The 13,008-nt window shown below is 41.1% G+C and overlaps 1 protein-coding gene and 1 long non-coding RNA gene across 2 annotated transcripts in view; one reads left to right on the forward strand and one right to left on the reverse strand.

Annotated features, from left to right (window-relative positions):
• The window catches only part of LOC149846158 (putative phosphoinositide phosphatase SAC9), a 59,643-nt gene extending 49,973 nt beyond the window's left edge, over positions 1-9,670 (reverse strand). Inside the window, exons 1-4 of the mRNA XM_089990549.1 lie at positions 9,464-9,670; positions 7,987-8,585; positions 7,395-7,527; positions 5,276-6,516 (exon numbers count right to left, since the gene is read on the reverse strand). Of these exons, the coding sequence (XP_089846675.1) occupies positions 5,276-6,516; positions 7,395-7,527; positions 7,987-8,585; positions 9,464-9,479 (1,989 nt within the window). The 5' untranslated portion in view covers positions 9,480-9,670. The remainder of the gene's footprint in view (positions 1-5,275; positions 6,517-7,394; positions 7,528-7,986; positions 8,586-9,463) is intronic.
• A 432-nt stretch (positions 9,671-10,102) lies between these two features.
• LOC149846159 (uncharacterized) lies at positions 10,103-11,114 on the forward strand. Its single transcript, XR_016430501.1, has 3 exons — positions 10,103-10,234; positions 10,694-10,852; positions 11,036-11,114. It is a non-coding gene; the product is annotated as an uncharacterized LOC149846159 (long non-coding RNA).
• Positions 11,115-13,008: the final 1,894 nt, after the last annotated feature.

Consider the following 13,008-nt stretch of genomic DNA (forward strand, 5'->3'; position numbering starts at 1 on the left):
TTGCTAATGCCCATACGAGTTTCCTCTCCACTTAACTTGGTAATAACATCTTCAATGGAAGGAGATGTGAAAGAAGATAGAAGAGAGGACCGAATTTGTTCAAATTCGGGTCGAAGACCATTTAGGAAGTTAAAGAAGTGATCTTCCTCTAATTGCTTGTATCTAAGTTCAATAGCTTCGCCACTCCACTTGGGCTCAAGCATGGCAAGCTCATCCCAAATAGAGGATAATTCAGCAAAGTACTCACGAATAGACATCTCATTTGGTTGTAGGGTCAAGGCCCTCTTTTGAAGATAGTACTTGTGAGATAAGTCTCGTGAAGTATACATCTTTTCAAGATAATGCCAAGCTTCGGAGGCTTTCTTGAATTTGATGATATTGACATTGATCTTGGTTTCAACGGATGAGAAGATCCAAGATAGGATCTTGAAGTTTCTCATTTCCCATTCCTCATATTTCTTTAAATATTCTTCAAGAGCTTTTTGTCTTTCTTCTCCTTCAAGAATTTTGATTTCTCCTCTTTCAACCATCGTAATTTTTTGTTCGAGTTCCGTTATGGAACCTTGAACATATTCCCAAAGCTCCTTTCCTTTAATATGAGCTTCCATATTTCCGGCCCATATATGATAATTGGAACCATTGAGCTTAAAGCCAAGAGAGAAATGAGAGTCTTTTTCACCCATTAGAGAGATAAGATGAAGGAGAAAAATACGTACCACAAAGAGATTTTAACTCTTGTAGTAATCTTCCAAAATATTTGATGAATAGAAGTCTTCACGCCAATCTCGAAAAAATTGAAGGCACGCTTTTTGAGGCACTCAATATTGTGAAGAATCACAAGACTTTCCTTCTCAAGCAACCTTGCTCTGATACCATGTGAAAATCTCTATAAAAAAGGATTTTGTGTATAAACACAATACTAGAAACACAAAGTGTGCACAAAGGCATAAAAGGAGAACTCTCACAAGTGCACAAAGGCACGGATACAAATGCACAAAGGCATAAAAGGAGAACTCTCACAAGTGCACAAAGGCACGGATACAAATGCACAAACGTAAAAAAAATATCAACTTCAATATGTTGGGTCCCAAAAGAGGGCTTTACAAAAGTGTAAGTTACAAGGGGGTAACACCCCATATTTATAATACAAGGGAGAGAGGGAATGAGGGAGTGTTGGGCTCCCAACGGCTCTAAGAGTCTAAATAGAGCTGTTGGGAGTCCAAGAGCTCTCTCTACTTTATGCTTTTTGACTTTGGTCAAAAAAGCATAAAGCCAAATAAGTCAAAAAACTAAACTAAAAAAGAAAAAGAAACCTAACCTAGTTAAATAAACTAACCTAATCCTAACTAAACTTAAAAGTAAACTAAAACTATGAGATTACATATTGAATTATGTTACATTATTTAACAGTTTCTACCCTCACTAGGGATTGACCCCCTTTCATTGTGATTATACATTTGAATAGGTACGATGCGTACCGCGGTGAGTAGGATGTGAATTGAGTGCTTGCCTCGAACGCGCAATGGCGCGTATAACTCACCTAAATAATAATAATCATGCGCCTTCACAGACAAGATGCTCGATTGGGTTGAGAGACCAGAGCATGAGAATGGGACGGCGGTTAAGAAACCCTCCGTCGTACTCATTCGGAACGGTTCATCAAGAGAGAGGATGGATGGTACAAAACTCCGATGGACAGTCATATATGGCAATCTCGGGCAAAGATCCGACCTTCCCCAGTCATCGGAGGTTAGGGGAAATCCTTTGGGCCACTTCTACAGAAGTACGGATGCGCATCCATTGGGCCTTTGTTTGCCTTTGGGGATTTACTCTCTTGGTCACAGACCGTTCTCTTAGGAAGCGGACTCAGTCAGTCATCCGGGGTATAATAAAATACATAGCATAATGGACCCCCGAATCGATCTCGGCTGTTTCTACGTTTTGCCTTGTGCGTACCCACAACGGCTTGCTCAATAATAAGACAAGATATAACTTATGCACCTGATCATGAGATATGCATATTGCAGTGTTGTGAGAAGCGTTGAGGCGTAGCGAGGCGCTCCACCAAAATCTGAGGCGAGGCGTAAGCCTCGAGGGGCAAAGCGTAAGCCTCAAAAAAAAAAATTTTAAACTTAAAAAAAACTATAAAAATGATCTAAAATTATAAATAAATAAGAAATGCTTTATTGATGTCAAGGAATAATTTAAACATCAATCTTTCGTCGGATTTTTGTAATTAAGAAGCAATTTTCTAAAATTGATGCATTGTTCAAACTTATTTAAATTGCCACCGACCAGCACATGCACGATGATAAGAAAAGTGAGTTGAAAATGTAGTGTACAGCACAAGGTCATAAGCACGATATAATCAATCACCTGCATATATATGGATTCATGAATTTCTTCTATTACTAATATTCTTGGAATTAAGCCCCACCCCATGGGGCCATGGCTGAGGCAAAACTTGTTTGGGAGCCCATGTTGGAGTGGAAATGAAGACGCGGGATACAAGTTGAGTTGTCAACTACATCTTCGTGAGAATGTAATTGAAACAGAGAGATGGGAGACCATCCTAAATCCAGGCTCCCAAAGAGCAGTGGGAGTAGGAGGTTCAGTGAATCACCATCTCCCCCTCTCAAATCTGGCTCCCAAACAAAGGCTTAAGCAGTTGGTCATGACATGTAGTTTTAACAGCGTTTCACCACTCAAAAATAATGAGAATGTAACTGCCCAAAAAAGAACAGAAAGTTCCCCCAAACCATTTCATTTTGACGACATGAGTGCTGATGCACTGAGCTCAGATCATCAGATGCCCTCTTCTTGTTAGGCAATCAGATCATCATGCGATGATATGATCATCAGACCCATTGAATCGATCGGTAGATCTTCACTGTCCAGATAAACGGTCCCCACAAAAATCCATCTTTTTTTCGGTTTGAGTTCAGGGTTGGGAATCGGTGAGGGCGGAGGACTTGGCCATCACGCACGCGAACTCGGGGAAGTTGATGACACCGTCGCCGTCGGAGTCGGCCTCCCGGATCATCTCGGTGAGCTCCCGCAAGGTGAGCGCGTGGCCCATCTTGGCCATCGACCGAGCCAGCTCGGCAGCGATGATGTGGCCGTTGTCGTCCTGGTCGAAGGCCCTGAAGAGTCGGAGCAACTCGTCCTGCCTGCCTAGCTCGGGCGCGATGGCGTCGACCAGCTCCTGGAACTTGACATCTGGTATCTCAGCAGAGGAAAGAAGAAGGTGGAAGATGCGATGATCGGCGACGGGTGGTGGCCGGCGGCGAGTGGTGGCCGGCGATAGCAGTGGCGGTGGACGAGAGGGGATGGAGTGGAGAGAGAAGGGGCGAGGGCTTTTCCTCGCCCCGAAGCGCCTGTGTCTTTTTTAAAGACACAGGTTCTCGATCTTTCGAGAATACGGGCCCGGATCCGGGTCGAACTCGGGTCCGGGCCATCCGACTTTTAATGCGTGCCTCACTTTGAGGCGCGCCTCGCCTCAAGGCGTACGCCTCAAGGCGCATGAGGCGTACGCCTTGAGGCTGTTGCGCTTTTTAAGTGCGCCTCAAGGCGAAAAGGGTCTCGCCTAGAGGCGAGGCGCGCTTTTTGCGCCTTGAGGCGCGTTTTTAACAACACTGGCATATTGTGACATGCATTGTTTGTTTGCTTGTTAGCTCGGTAGTTAGGTATGCTACTCGTTGAGCTAGGTACGCCTGTCGAGGCGTTACCCTTGTTGGTTAAACTGCTTACGCAGTTCTGTGCTTGGTGATAACTAGCTTCTCATACTTGTTGATTGCTTATCCTGTGTAGCTTACAAATTGCTTGTGATGCAATAGCTTGTGCCTCACGATTAATGTAGCTGCTGGCCGATAGGCTGAACCATATAATGGTACTTGTATTTATTACGAATGTTGTTATGAATACCTGTCTTTTGCAATTGCTTTTGCTTGGCTGGTGGATAGAGTTAGTACTCTTCACCTATTATATTTGTGAGATTGCTATAGTGGTTTGTTCAAGCACTCTGATCCTTCTTGCTCTTTTACGTAGCTGTCTGCTTTACTAGAGCTTTGCTTACTCCACAACACATTTGGTTAGATCTGCTAGTCTTGCTTGTTTCTACTTGAGCTAGCGTTTATCTTACTTATTGCAGCTTCTGCTCTTTCTTGTCCTTTGCACCCCTACTAGTCTGTTGTGTGACTGACCCATTTTCATGGGCAGGTGGTGAACAGGTTGAGACAGCTTGCGATGGCATGATGACGCGATGCATTCAAGGCAATGCCCTTTCCTGACGTTGCGCTCCTGGAGATACTTTTGATAGATGCGGTATAAGGTTTCTTTGAAAGCATCTCTTTTGATTATAACTCTGCATTTCTAAAACTATATTACCAAAATGTGGTTCTTCTTTTCATTTCAATAAAATATATATTTGAACTGCAAATCAGTTTGTAAGGGAGAATCTGCTTTTGGTTGTAATATGCTCAAGGTCTAGGGACTTGTTGTTTTGAACCTGATCTTCTGCTGAACTTCTGTTTTAAACTCTGATAAATGATTGATTTCAAAGCTTTCAACCTTTTTCATAAAAGGTTTCAAGTCCACGATTTTGGGGCAATACTGGTCTAGAAACTTGGGATGATTAGTCTTCTTATGCTTTTCATGCAAAAGTATGTACCTAGATGAAAAGAATAAAAGAAGTAGTACCCATGATAATGATCTCAATTGGTCATGCATCAACAATACATTGAAGAAATCATTAGAGGAAATGTCAGAAATACAAGAAAAACACAATGTAGACAACCCCCATCAACTTCAAAAATTAAAATCAATTAGTTCTCCATGTGAGCAAAGAGCTTTTCGAGGCATTTGTTTGAATGTGAGAAAGAAACAAAATCTCACAAGATTTGGGTTTCACATGATCGCAGAATCATGTGAAAGAATCAAGCTTTAACTTTAAGCCAATTTCTCTCATTACTTTTTCAGTAGATCAAAATCATCAAATAATGCAAGTCAAAAGGAAAAGGAGAGAATGGAAACACTCTTTCTAAAGCAATTATTAGATTAGATAATAAAATTATCCTGCCATAACTTCATTTAATGTTCTTCAATAAACGGATGAAATTTAATGTAAGACAAGAAATCAATTAAGAAGAAAATACTGCAGTTTTGCATAATATAATCACAAAATATGCCTTCACTAATGCCTTACCAATAAGTCATCCTAATTAGGTTACAGCTTCTATATTCCGAATTACAGATCAACAACATAAGATAAACATACTTTCAATGGATGCCTTGGAACTGATGGAAGATGCTTAAAGAGTCTCATTCCAAGAAACATCTCCAACTGCTTCTGCCGTGAGCTGTCCACAACCGCGTTCTGATATCTTCGTTGAAGAGTTATTTTCATATTCTGTGCAGCAGAGAATTGTTTGAACCTTCCACTTCCATAATCATCATTGAATATATGAAGGATGTGACTATGCATGGCTTTAGAACCAGTATATAGTGTTGCATGGATATCACCAGCAAGAAGAAAAAGATCAGCAAGCAAAGTGATAGGAGAAGGCAGTGTAGATCTTTTGAATTCTTCAAATGTCATATCAAACCACTTCCAGGGTTTATCTGGACAGGGATGCTCCCATGTAGTAGTCCTTGTATTATGATCTATGTAATATATTTTTCCAGTTACAGCATCAGAACGTTTCTCCCCACCAGGTGGTAAAGGGCCAGTATATCCATCATCATTCCCCTGGCTAGAAAATCTGTTACCTAGTTGAAAGCCTGAGCCCCAGTTACTGTCAAGCGAGTGACCTAACCTTCTGCATTGCTCAACAAGAACTTGAAGAGCCCCAAAATAACTTGCTGCATTTGTCCGGTCCAATGAATCAGCACAGTTATAACGTATGACCCCATTCTGAAATGACCTTAAACTGAAGGCACCCTGGAAGTCATCACAGCGAACTACTGCTCCTTGATAATCCTCACCTTGCCACGGTGAAGAAACATACATTCCCTCACAAAGCCCAACAGTTGTAGTGGGTGTTTTAAGAAGTTTCCAGAGCCCTTCAATTGTTTCTTGTTCTCCTTTTAATTTAATACTGGTATGCCAATCATAATTTATTAGATGGATTCGTGTGTATGGTAGTTTTCCAGTAGATCTTATATAATTTAAAGATTCCTCAAAATGCTGAACCAAGATTGCCTCTGACTTTCCTTCACCACTTCTAAGTAAATTAACACAGATAATGGGGACAAAAGGTGCTTTCTTTTGATTGTCATTGATTGTTGCATCCAAGTTTCTGGAACCATATCGCTGTCTTAAGAGCTGATAATATTGCAAACTCCCTCTATATGGGTTTCTTGAAGCAACATAGATTTCTGCTTCAGCAGCAGTGATCTTCAACTCTGCACCCCACCAGATTGGGATAGTCCCTCTTCGCCAAATATATGTGGTAAATGGAACATTCTGGCCAGCATTCCTTGAGACCCAAACAAGTTGCTCACATTCAACTTCATTACCTGTCAAAAGGTATATGGATGGTACATCATTTCTACAACCATAATTACTGCCTTCAAAATCTCATAGACTGTCAACATCTGAGGGAGACATAACTATATAATGGTCTATTCAACAAAAAATTAATGCAGTCTTTATAGTTTATGATTGCCAGGAGGAAAATAGTATCTTTACGATGAGTTGCTATTGATTATATTAAAAGACTTTCAACATGAAAACACAAAGCAACTTGATGACCAATACAGGAGATACAAGTAAGCCAAAATCCACCCCTTCAGCTTATTACTGTGGAGTCCAAAGATGAGCTAAATATTACCAACACAAACTCAGCACCACCTCTTACTGTCAGTATTAGATGCCACTGGAAAGATACTTCCCAAGCACTAGACTCACCACTATAGCATGAATATCTCATTCAGTAAGCCACCAAAACCATCACGTGAAGATAATCCCATAACAACTTCAAGACCAACTTTGACACATGGGATGACGACAGCACAAAGATGCTTGCTAATAAATTTATAAGGTCAAAAGATAGAAAACCTTCCATGCTAAGAATTAAAGGAAGTCATGGATAACAAAAGATTGTCACTATATGAACAGCAATCCCAAGTACCAAAAAGAACTGACCTAATAATGCTAAACAACTAAAAATATATACAATATAGAGTACCAACAACCCAAAAGAATACTAAGGAAAAGACGCAGGTTGAACCTAGGAAGTAATGACTGCGTGTGATCATTTGCTGAGGGGCAACCATTCACTTTCTAAGGCTTACAGTTGAACAGGTTTCATTTCGACCAATACTTCTGTTCATATAAACATGACAATTTTAACCCCGGGAGTCTTTAACAAGGTCAACCAGTAAGCACTCCATACCTGTACCAGAACATGCATTCAAACCACGTGCTAAGTAACGAGTGCCAGGATGAAGTCTACTTCTTCGTGCTGTAAGAGCAACTGTAAGCTCTCGCAGATTAGAGACTCCAAAAGGTTTGCTTTCCGCAAATCCCTGCATATGCAAGGGCAACGGAAATAACTCATTTCAGTTGAATCTCAAATGAAGAAATACAGGCAATTTCAGCTCAAAATCAGTTAAGAATAACCAATGCTTAGCAGGACAATGTCACTATTATTGATGATACTGGCAATGACAGAACTATCTGACAAATAAGACATGATATGCACCCTGAGCAGCTATTGTATTGCTATGTATTGCTCTATTTACATTAACCACGACAAATAAAGTAGCTCTCTTTTCCAAATTACTTTCCGAGACATGCAATACACAATATACATCAATTATACCCTGTGAAAGATAGACATTCTACCAAAATGTTGCAAATCGAATCAAGCTGCTTTAAAAATCTATGCACCATAATTTTATCCTGTTATGCAGAAGCAGTAAGAAAATATTGAGAAATTAACACTGAACAATGAGAAAAAAGGACACCCTGAGATGAGGGAAAACCTGCAGAAGGACGACGCAATGTTGAGGAAGCCCAATGTTATTGAATGGCAGAGATAACCAGTTGTTCCATACAAATTCTAATTCTGGATTCTGTAATGAAAATTTGCTTGGGAAAGGTCTGGTAATATCTCTTGTTTCACAGAAATAGTACTTCCCATCCAAGTCGAGCTTTGTTAACCCTTGTACGTTCTTCAATTCTCCTTTACCCTGTAGGTGTGGATTCCGAAGCTGGATCTTAACCCACTGGCTCTCTGCAACCGTGTATACACATCCACCACCAGGCATATTTGGGATGGTGGCTGTGACCTTCATTGCGATAAGCAGCAGTCCCAAGTTTCCCAATGCTACATAACCCATAATTGCCCTGGCATATGTTGTACTCTTGCAAAGCCACCTTGACCCACCAGTGACATAGTTCAAAGCTTCATTCTCAGAAACAAAGAGGTCATGGCCCATCTTCCCGGTGTAGCATAAATCACCAGTTGTTGGATCCACATAGATAACCTGAGTGTCATTCCTGGTCGACAAGCTAGTGATAATGTACACCTCGTCCGTCTCTAGAACAATAACAACTGCAGAGGTTTCTCTCGAACACCCAACTGTGGTAAACCATGGAGATTGATTAATTCGAAATGCACAAACAAAATAAAAGAAAACGAAATACACTGGCAAGCGTGTTGGACCAATGACAACCATTTTGATGCTAGAAATGGTGCAACAAAGAGGTGCAACTACAGTCCCATCTCTGGATTGAACAATGTTTTGGGATACAGTCAACCAATGCAACTCCTAGGCAGGACAAAATAATGAGAATGTAACGTGTAATTAAGATCGACCTTAATAAAGTGCTAATTTTTTAATAATTAAACATTTCCATTGTGTCGTTCGTTCGAGAGAGAGAGAGAGATCTTTGTACTCCGTGCACAGCGACGAGGCAGTAATAAGTGCCAAATAAAAGTTATTGCCGTGTGCAAATCTTTAAAGTGAGTAAGTCATTACAAGATTCTATAACTAGAAACACGACGTTAAGTATCAATTTTAGTGAGAAAGCGATCTTGATATAAATCAAATCCCAATCTACACACCCAGCCATCCTGACCGGTAATTCGAGTGAGTAAAATCCATCCATCACAATCATCCACAAATTGAAACGAACTAAATATATCAAATAATACGCGTTGCATCAATCATTAAACTGAAGACTTCCTCGTCGATTTTCTGCGGCAAAGATCGTACGCAAAGTGTCAATCGCAGTGAGAAACAATATCAGATCCACAATCTAACCCCGCACCAGACATCACACAGCTCTAACCAGCGATCAAGATGTGCACAATCCGACGAATTTCACAAGAAAACTCAAGATGACTGCGATCGATAACGAAATTTCCAATCGGATCCCTCGAAAAAAGATAGACGACTAGAACTCAGATTGATCCGATCGGATCGCTTCAAGCGTAGTGGGGATATAAACAATTACCGCTACGAGCATCCATCGCGTCCCCAGAGCCGAGTCCGCGACACTCGATGGCCTCCCAATTTTTCCCACGGACCTAAGAATTGGGCGTAGATTGAGATTTCGGATCCCGTTTGAACGCAGCGATCGACCTCAAAGAATCGCAAGGTTTCGGCATTGGCTGCTACGGGCCCATCGTCAAAAATGGAGGGCGAAAGGGGCGCTCAAAGGGAAACCCTAACTGTGTGTGTGTGTGTGTGTGTGTGTGTGAGAGAGAGAGAGAGAGAGAGAGAGAGAGAGAGAGAGAAAGGTAGCGGGAGAGCTAACGGGGGGGAGGGGGAAGGGACAGAAGTCATCAAAACAAACCCCGGGTTCAACTGTTTCTTCCAAATAGAGCGGGTAAAAGCTTTGTATAAATAACTGCTTGTACAATATTGATTGTATCCGGAAGACAAGTCCCTCGCGCAGTTTCCTGCCACGTGTGATAACGTTGTGACTGCTGCCGTGTTATTTTGTCGGAGAGATGGGGTCGAGTGAGCTCTGGAGGTCCTTTGGATGCCGTTGATCTCAAGATGAACGGCATCAAACCTTTCCGAATGAGAGCCTTGTCCGTCCCTTCTTGAGTCGCATCTTACCCACTTTCCTCTCTCTCTCTCTCTCTTGCCTTTTTTTTATTTCTGTCTTGCCTTTTCTCGCATAGTAGAGGAACACGACAGATGAAGTCCTCTCTCAGTCTTTTCTGTTGAGGCCTTGTGAAAGAGAAGCACCGCGAAAGAAGTCTTCTTTCTTTTTCTCGTACTCTCTTTCGTTCTTCGTCTTTCTCTTTTTTGTTCTTCTTGATTGAAGGGAGGAAAAGACTCTTTCTCTATTTCATTTTTTTTTATTGAAGGATGAGGAAAGACTCTCTCTCTCTGCCTGCTGAGGCTGAGTCAGCTCGGTCCATTGTACTCAAGACGAGTTTAACGAACCGAGCCGATTATGAACACCGTTTTATTTGGGCGAGCCGAGATTGGACTCATGTGCATCCCTACCCATGGGGCAAGATGGTTAACCCGATATTTAACCACAAGACCTGTCTGCCACTTGATTTCCTTACCTTTTTTTATTATTATGTAATTTATTACCAGATTTTCATGGCGAAGAAAGCCAATTTTTTCGAGAAAAAATGAACGGAAATGGACTAGTTAAGCGATGCGTTCATCTATCTCCCTTTTTTTTTGTTGTTGACACTTGATTTATGTCCAATTTCTACAGAAAAGCAATGGCGATGGTTTCTGCTTGGCACCGCCTCTCGTCTGCGTCGTCAAACCTGTTTTCTGCGAGTACGCACCAATTCGCCGGCGTTCGGTTGCTCTCGACTGCTTTCAGTGAGGAGAAAGACACTTTCGGACCGATTCTCGTCCCGGCAGACAAGTTCGTAAAATTCGCTCCTTTAGTTTGATCATGCGTTTCATAGTTTTCGCGAATGTTTCAAGTATTGGTTAATTCAATGAGAGAATTTCAGAGATTTCGACGCGCAAGGTTGTGGATTGGTTTTCTGTGTTGACATCACTTGTTTTTGTGTGCGTTTTGCCTCCATTGATTCACTTGAATTAGTTTTACTACACCTGTGGATAATCTATCGGCATTACGTGTTCCTTGCCTGTTTGTGAAAATGATCGCACGATCGGACTGAAAAACAGAAGGATAGGAGAGAAAAGTGCAAGTTACAGCAGCAGCAGCAGCAGCAGCAGAAGAAGAAGAAGAAGTGGTTGGCAACAGCGGTGAAATTCGTGCTGCACGGGTTGTGGATAGCATTGCAGTACGATTGTGTTACTAATGATGCGTATGCTGCTGATACTTGCATCGAAGTAGGATGGGTTGCTTATCATGTAATCGACATTCACTGTGGGTGATGATTGGATAACTTTTTGTCCTACAGGAATAGTTGATTCGGACAAACCAGACTTGGATCAGATTTTGGGGGTATGGTATTGGGTTTGGACTCGAGTCTAATCAGATCCACTATAAGAAAAACCATACCCAAGACTCAATAAGAACTACATGAATCAAACCCAGACCATACCCGGTAAAATCATATTTTTTTTTTATCAATTTTACATTGAAAATTTGCGGGTCTTAATCAGAACTCAGGTCAGGTCCGGGTCTCGTATAAAATTTCACAAATTATACCCTAATCCATGTATTAATCAGATCTTCAAGTCCGGACTCAGGTCTTAATCGGGTCTTCTTATTTATCACCATACCCGGACCCTATAGGGTTTGGTTCGGGAAGGGTCCGGGTAAACCAGGCCCGTTGACACCCCTATTTAAGGCTAATTGTGATAAGGGTGGCACATATCGCCGTATTTGCAAGTAATTTCAAACATGTCTTAATTTGTGGTGGAAAGCTTGGAGTATAAATGTAAGAGATCATAAATTCGCGTGGGTCTTACATACAACCAGGGTATCAAAGGCATAACCACAGATACCCTGTATCAAAGTTTCTCACAAAGTGCTGCACAAAAATTCCCCATGGTTTTCCATCATCTTTTGTTGTTCAGATTTCTTAATAGAATTGAAAAGATGTTATGGGATCCATCCATTAGATCCTAGCTGTCCAACCAACAGCTCGGGTTAGTCCACATTCTTGGTTGGATGCAGACTAATCCTAGCCGTCCAGATGCAGCGGTTGGACGACTAGGATCATCAACATAGGATCTTTACAAATAGAAATGACCACTTAACGAGTGTGCAAAGAGAAAAGTGTCTTAAAAATCAAGGGAAAAAAAGCATGTTAACCCAACTTGGTGGTTGGGCATACCTACATCTAACAGGTCACGGGTTCAATTCTCACTATGAACCCTTTCAAAAACAAGAAAAAGATGGTTGACCAACAAGTGTTTAGCCTGACTTGACTCATGTAGGCTCGCTAAACAAATACATTTTATATCATAGAGTGCAGATGGTTGAAGTATTTAGTTTGCAAAAGCTTAAAGATCAAATCTTATTGCTTACAACTTTAAAACAATGCACTTATTTTGTAAATGAGCCATTTTGAGCTTTGCTCAGGAGGTTTAAAGTTCAAATTTTATTATTTTTCAATTCTAGAATTTGTATGTTTTTTTACTTTTTGTAAACAAACCAGCTCGTTAAACCTGACCTTGTCATGACTTCATGCTCCGCTAGCCAATCTGAACACCCTCTTTTCTATTCATTCAACTCATTTACCAGCTCCACTAGAGAATGCTTCTTCCTCGAATAAATCCAACAATTATGGATTTTGGATTTTCAGCTGTGATTGTTCATCCCACTTATGACCAAAGCAAATGTGTCAGCACGCAAACTTCCTCCATATCAAGGATATATATGAGATCCAAACCAGAGGTGTTCGGGTCCAGTCAAAACCATGTGAAGAGAATTCTCCAATAAGAGGATTCTAAGAGTACAATTGTGAAAGATCATGAAGATAAATCTAATGCATCAAATGTAACAGAAATGAATCATATTGGTTCCAATGATCCTAAATTAGAGGAGATTTATAAGGACAGTAGATGGAATGGAAATCTCTCAAATCCCATCAAGGCATA

This window comes from Nuphar pumila, chromosome 2 (genome assembly GCF_984573655.1).
Source record: "Nuphar pumila chromosome 2, dmNupPumi1.hap1.1, whole genome shotgun sequence".
NCBI classification, from domain to species: domain Eukaryota; kingdom Viridiplantae; phylum Streptophyta; class Magnoliopsida; order Nymphaeales; family Nymphaeaceae; genus Nuphar; species Nuphar pumila.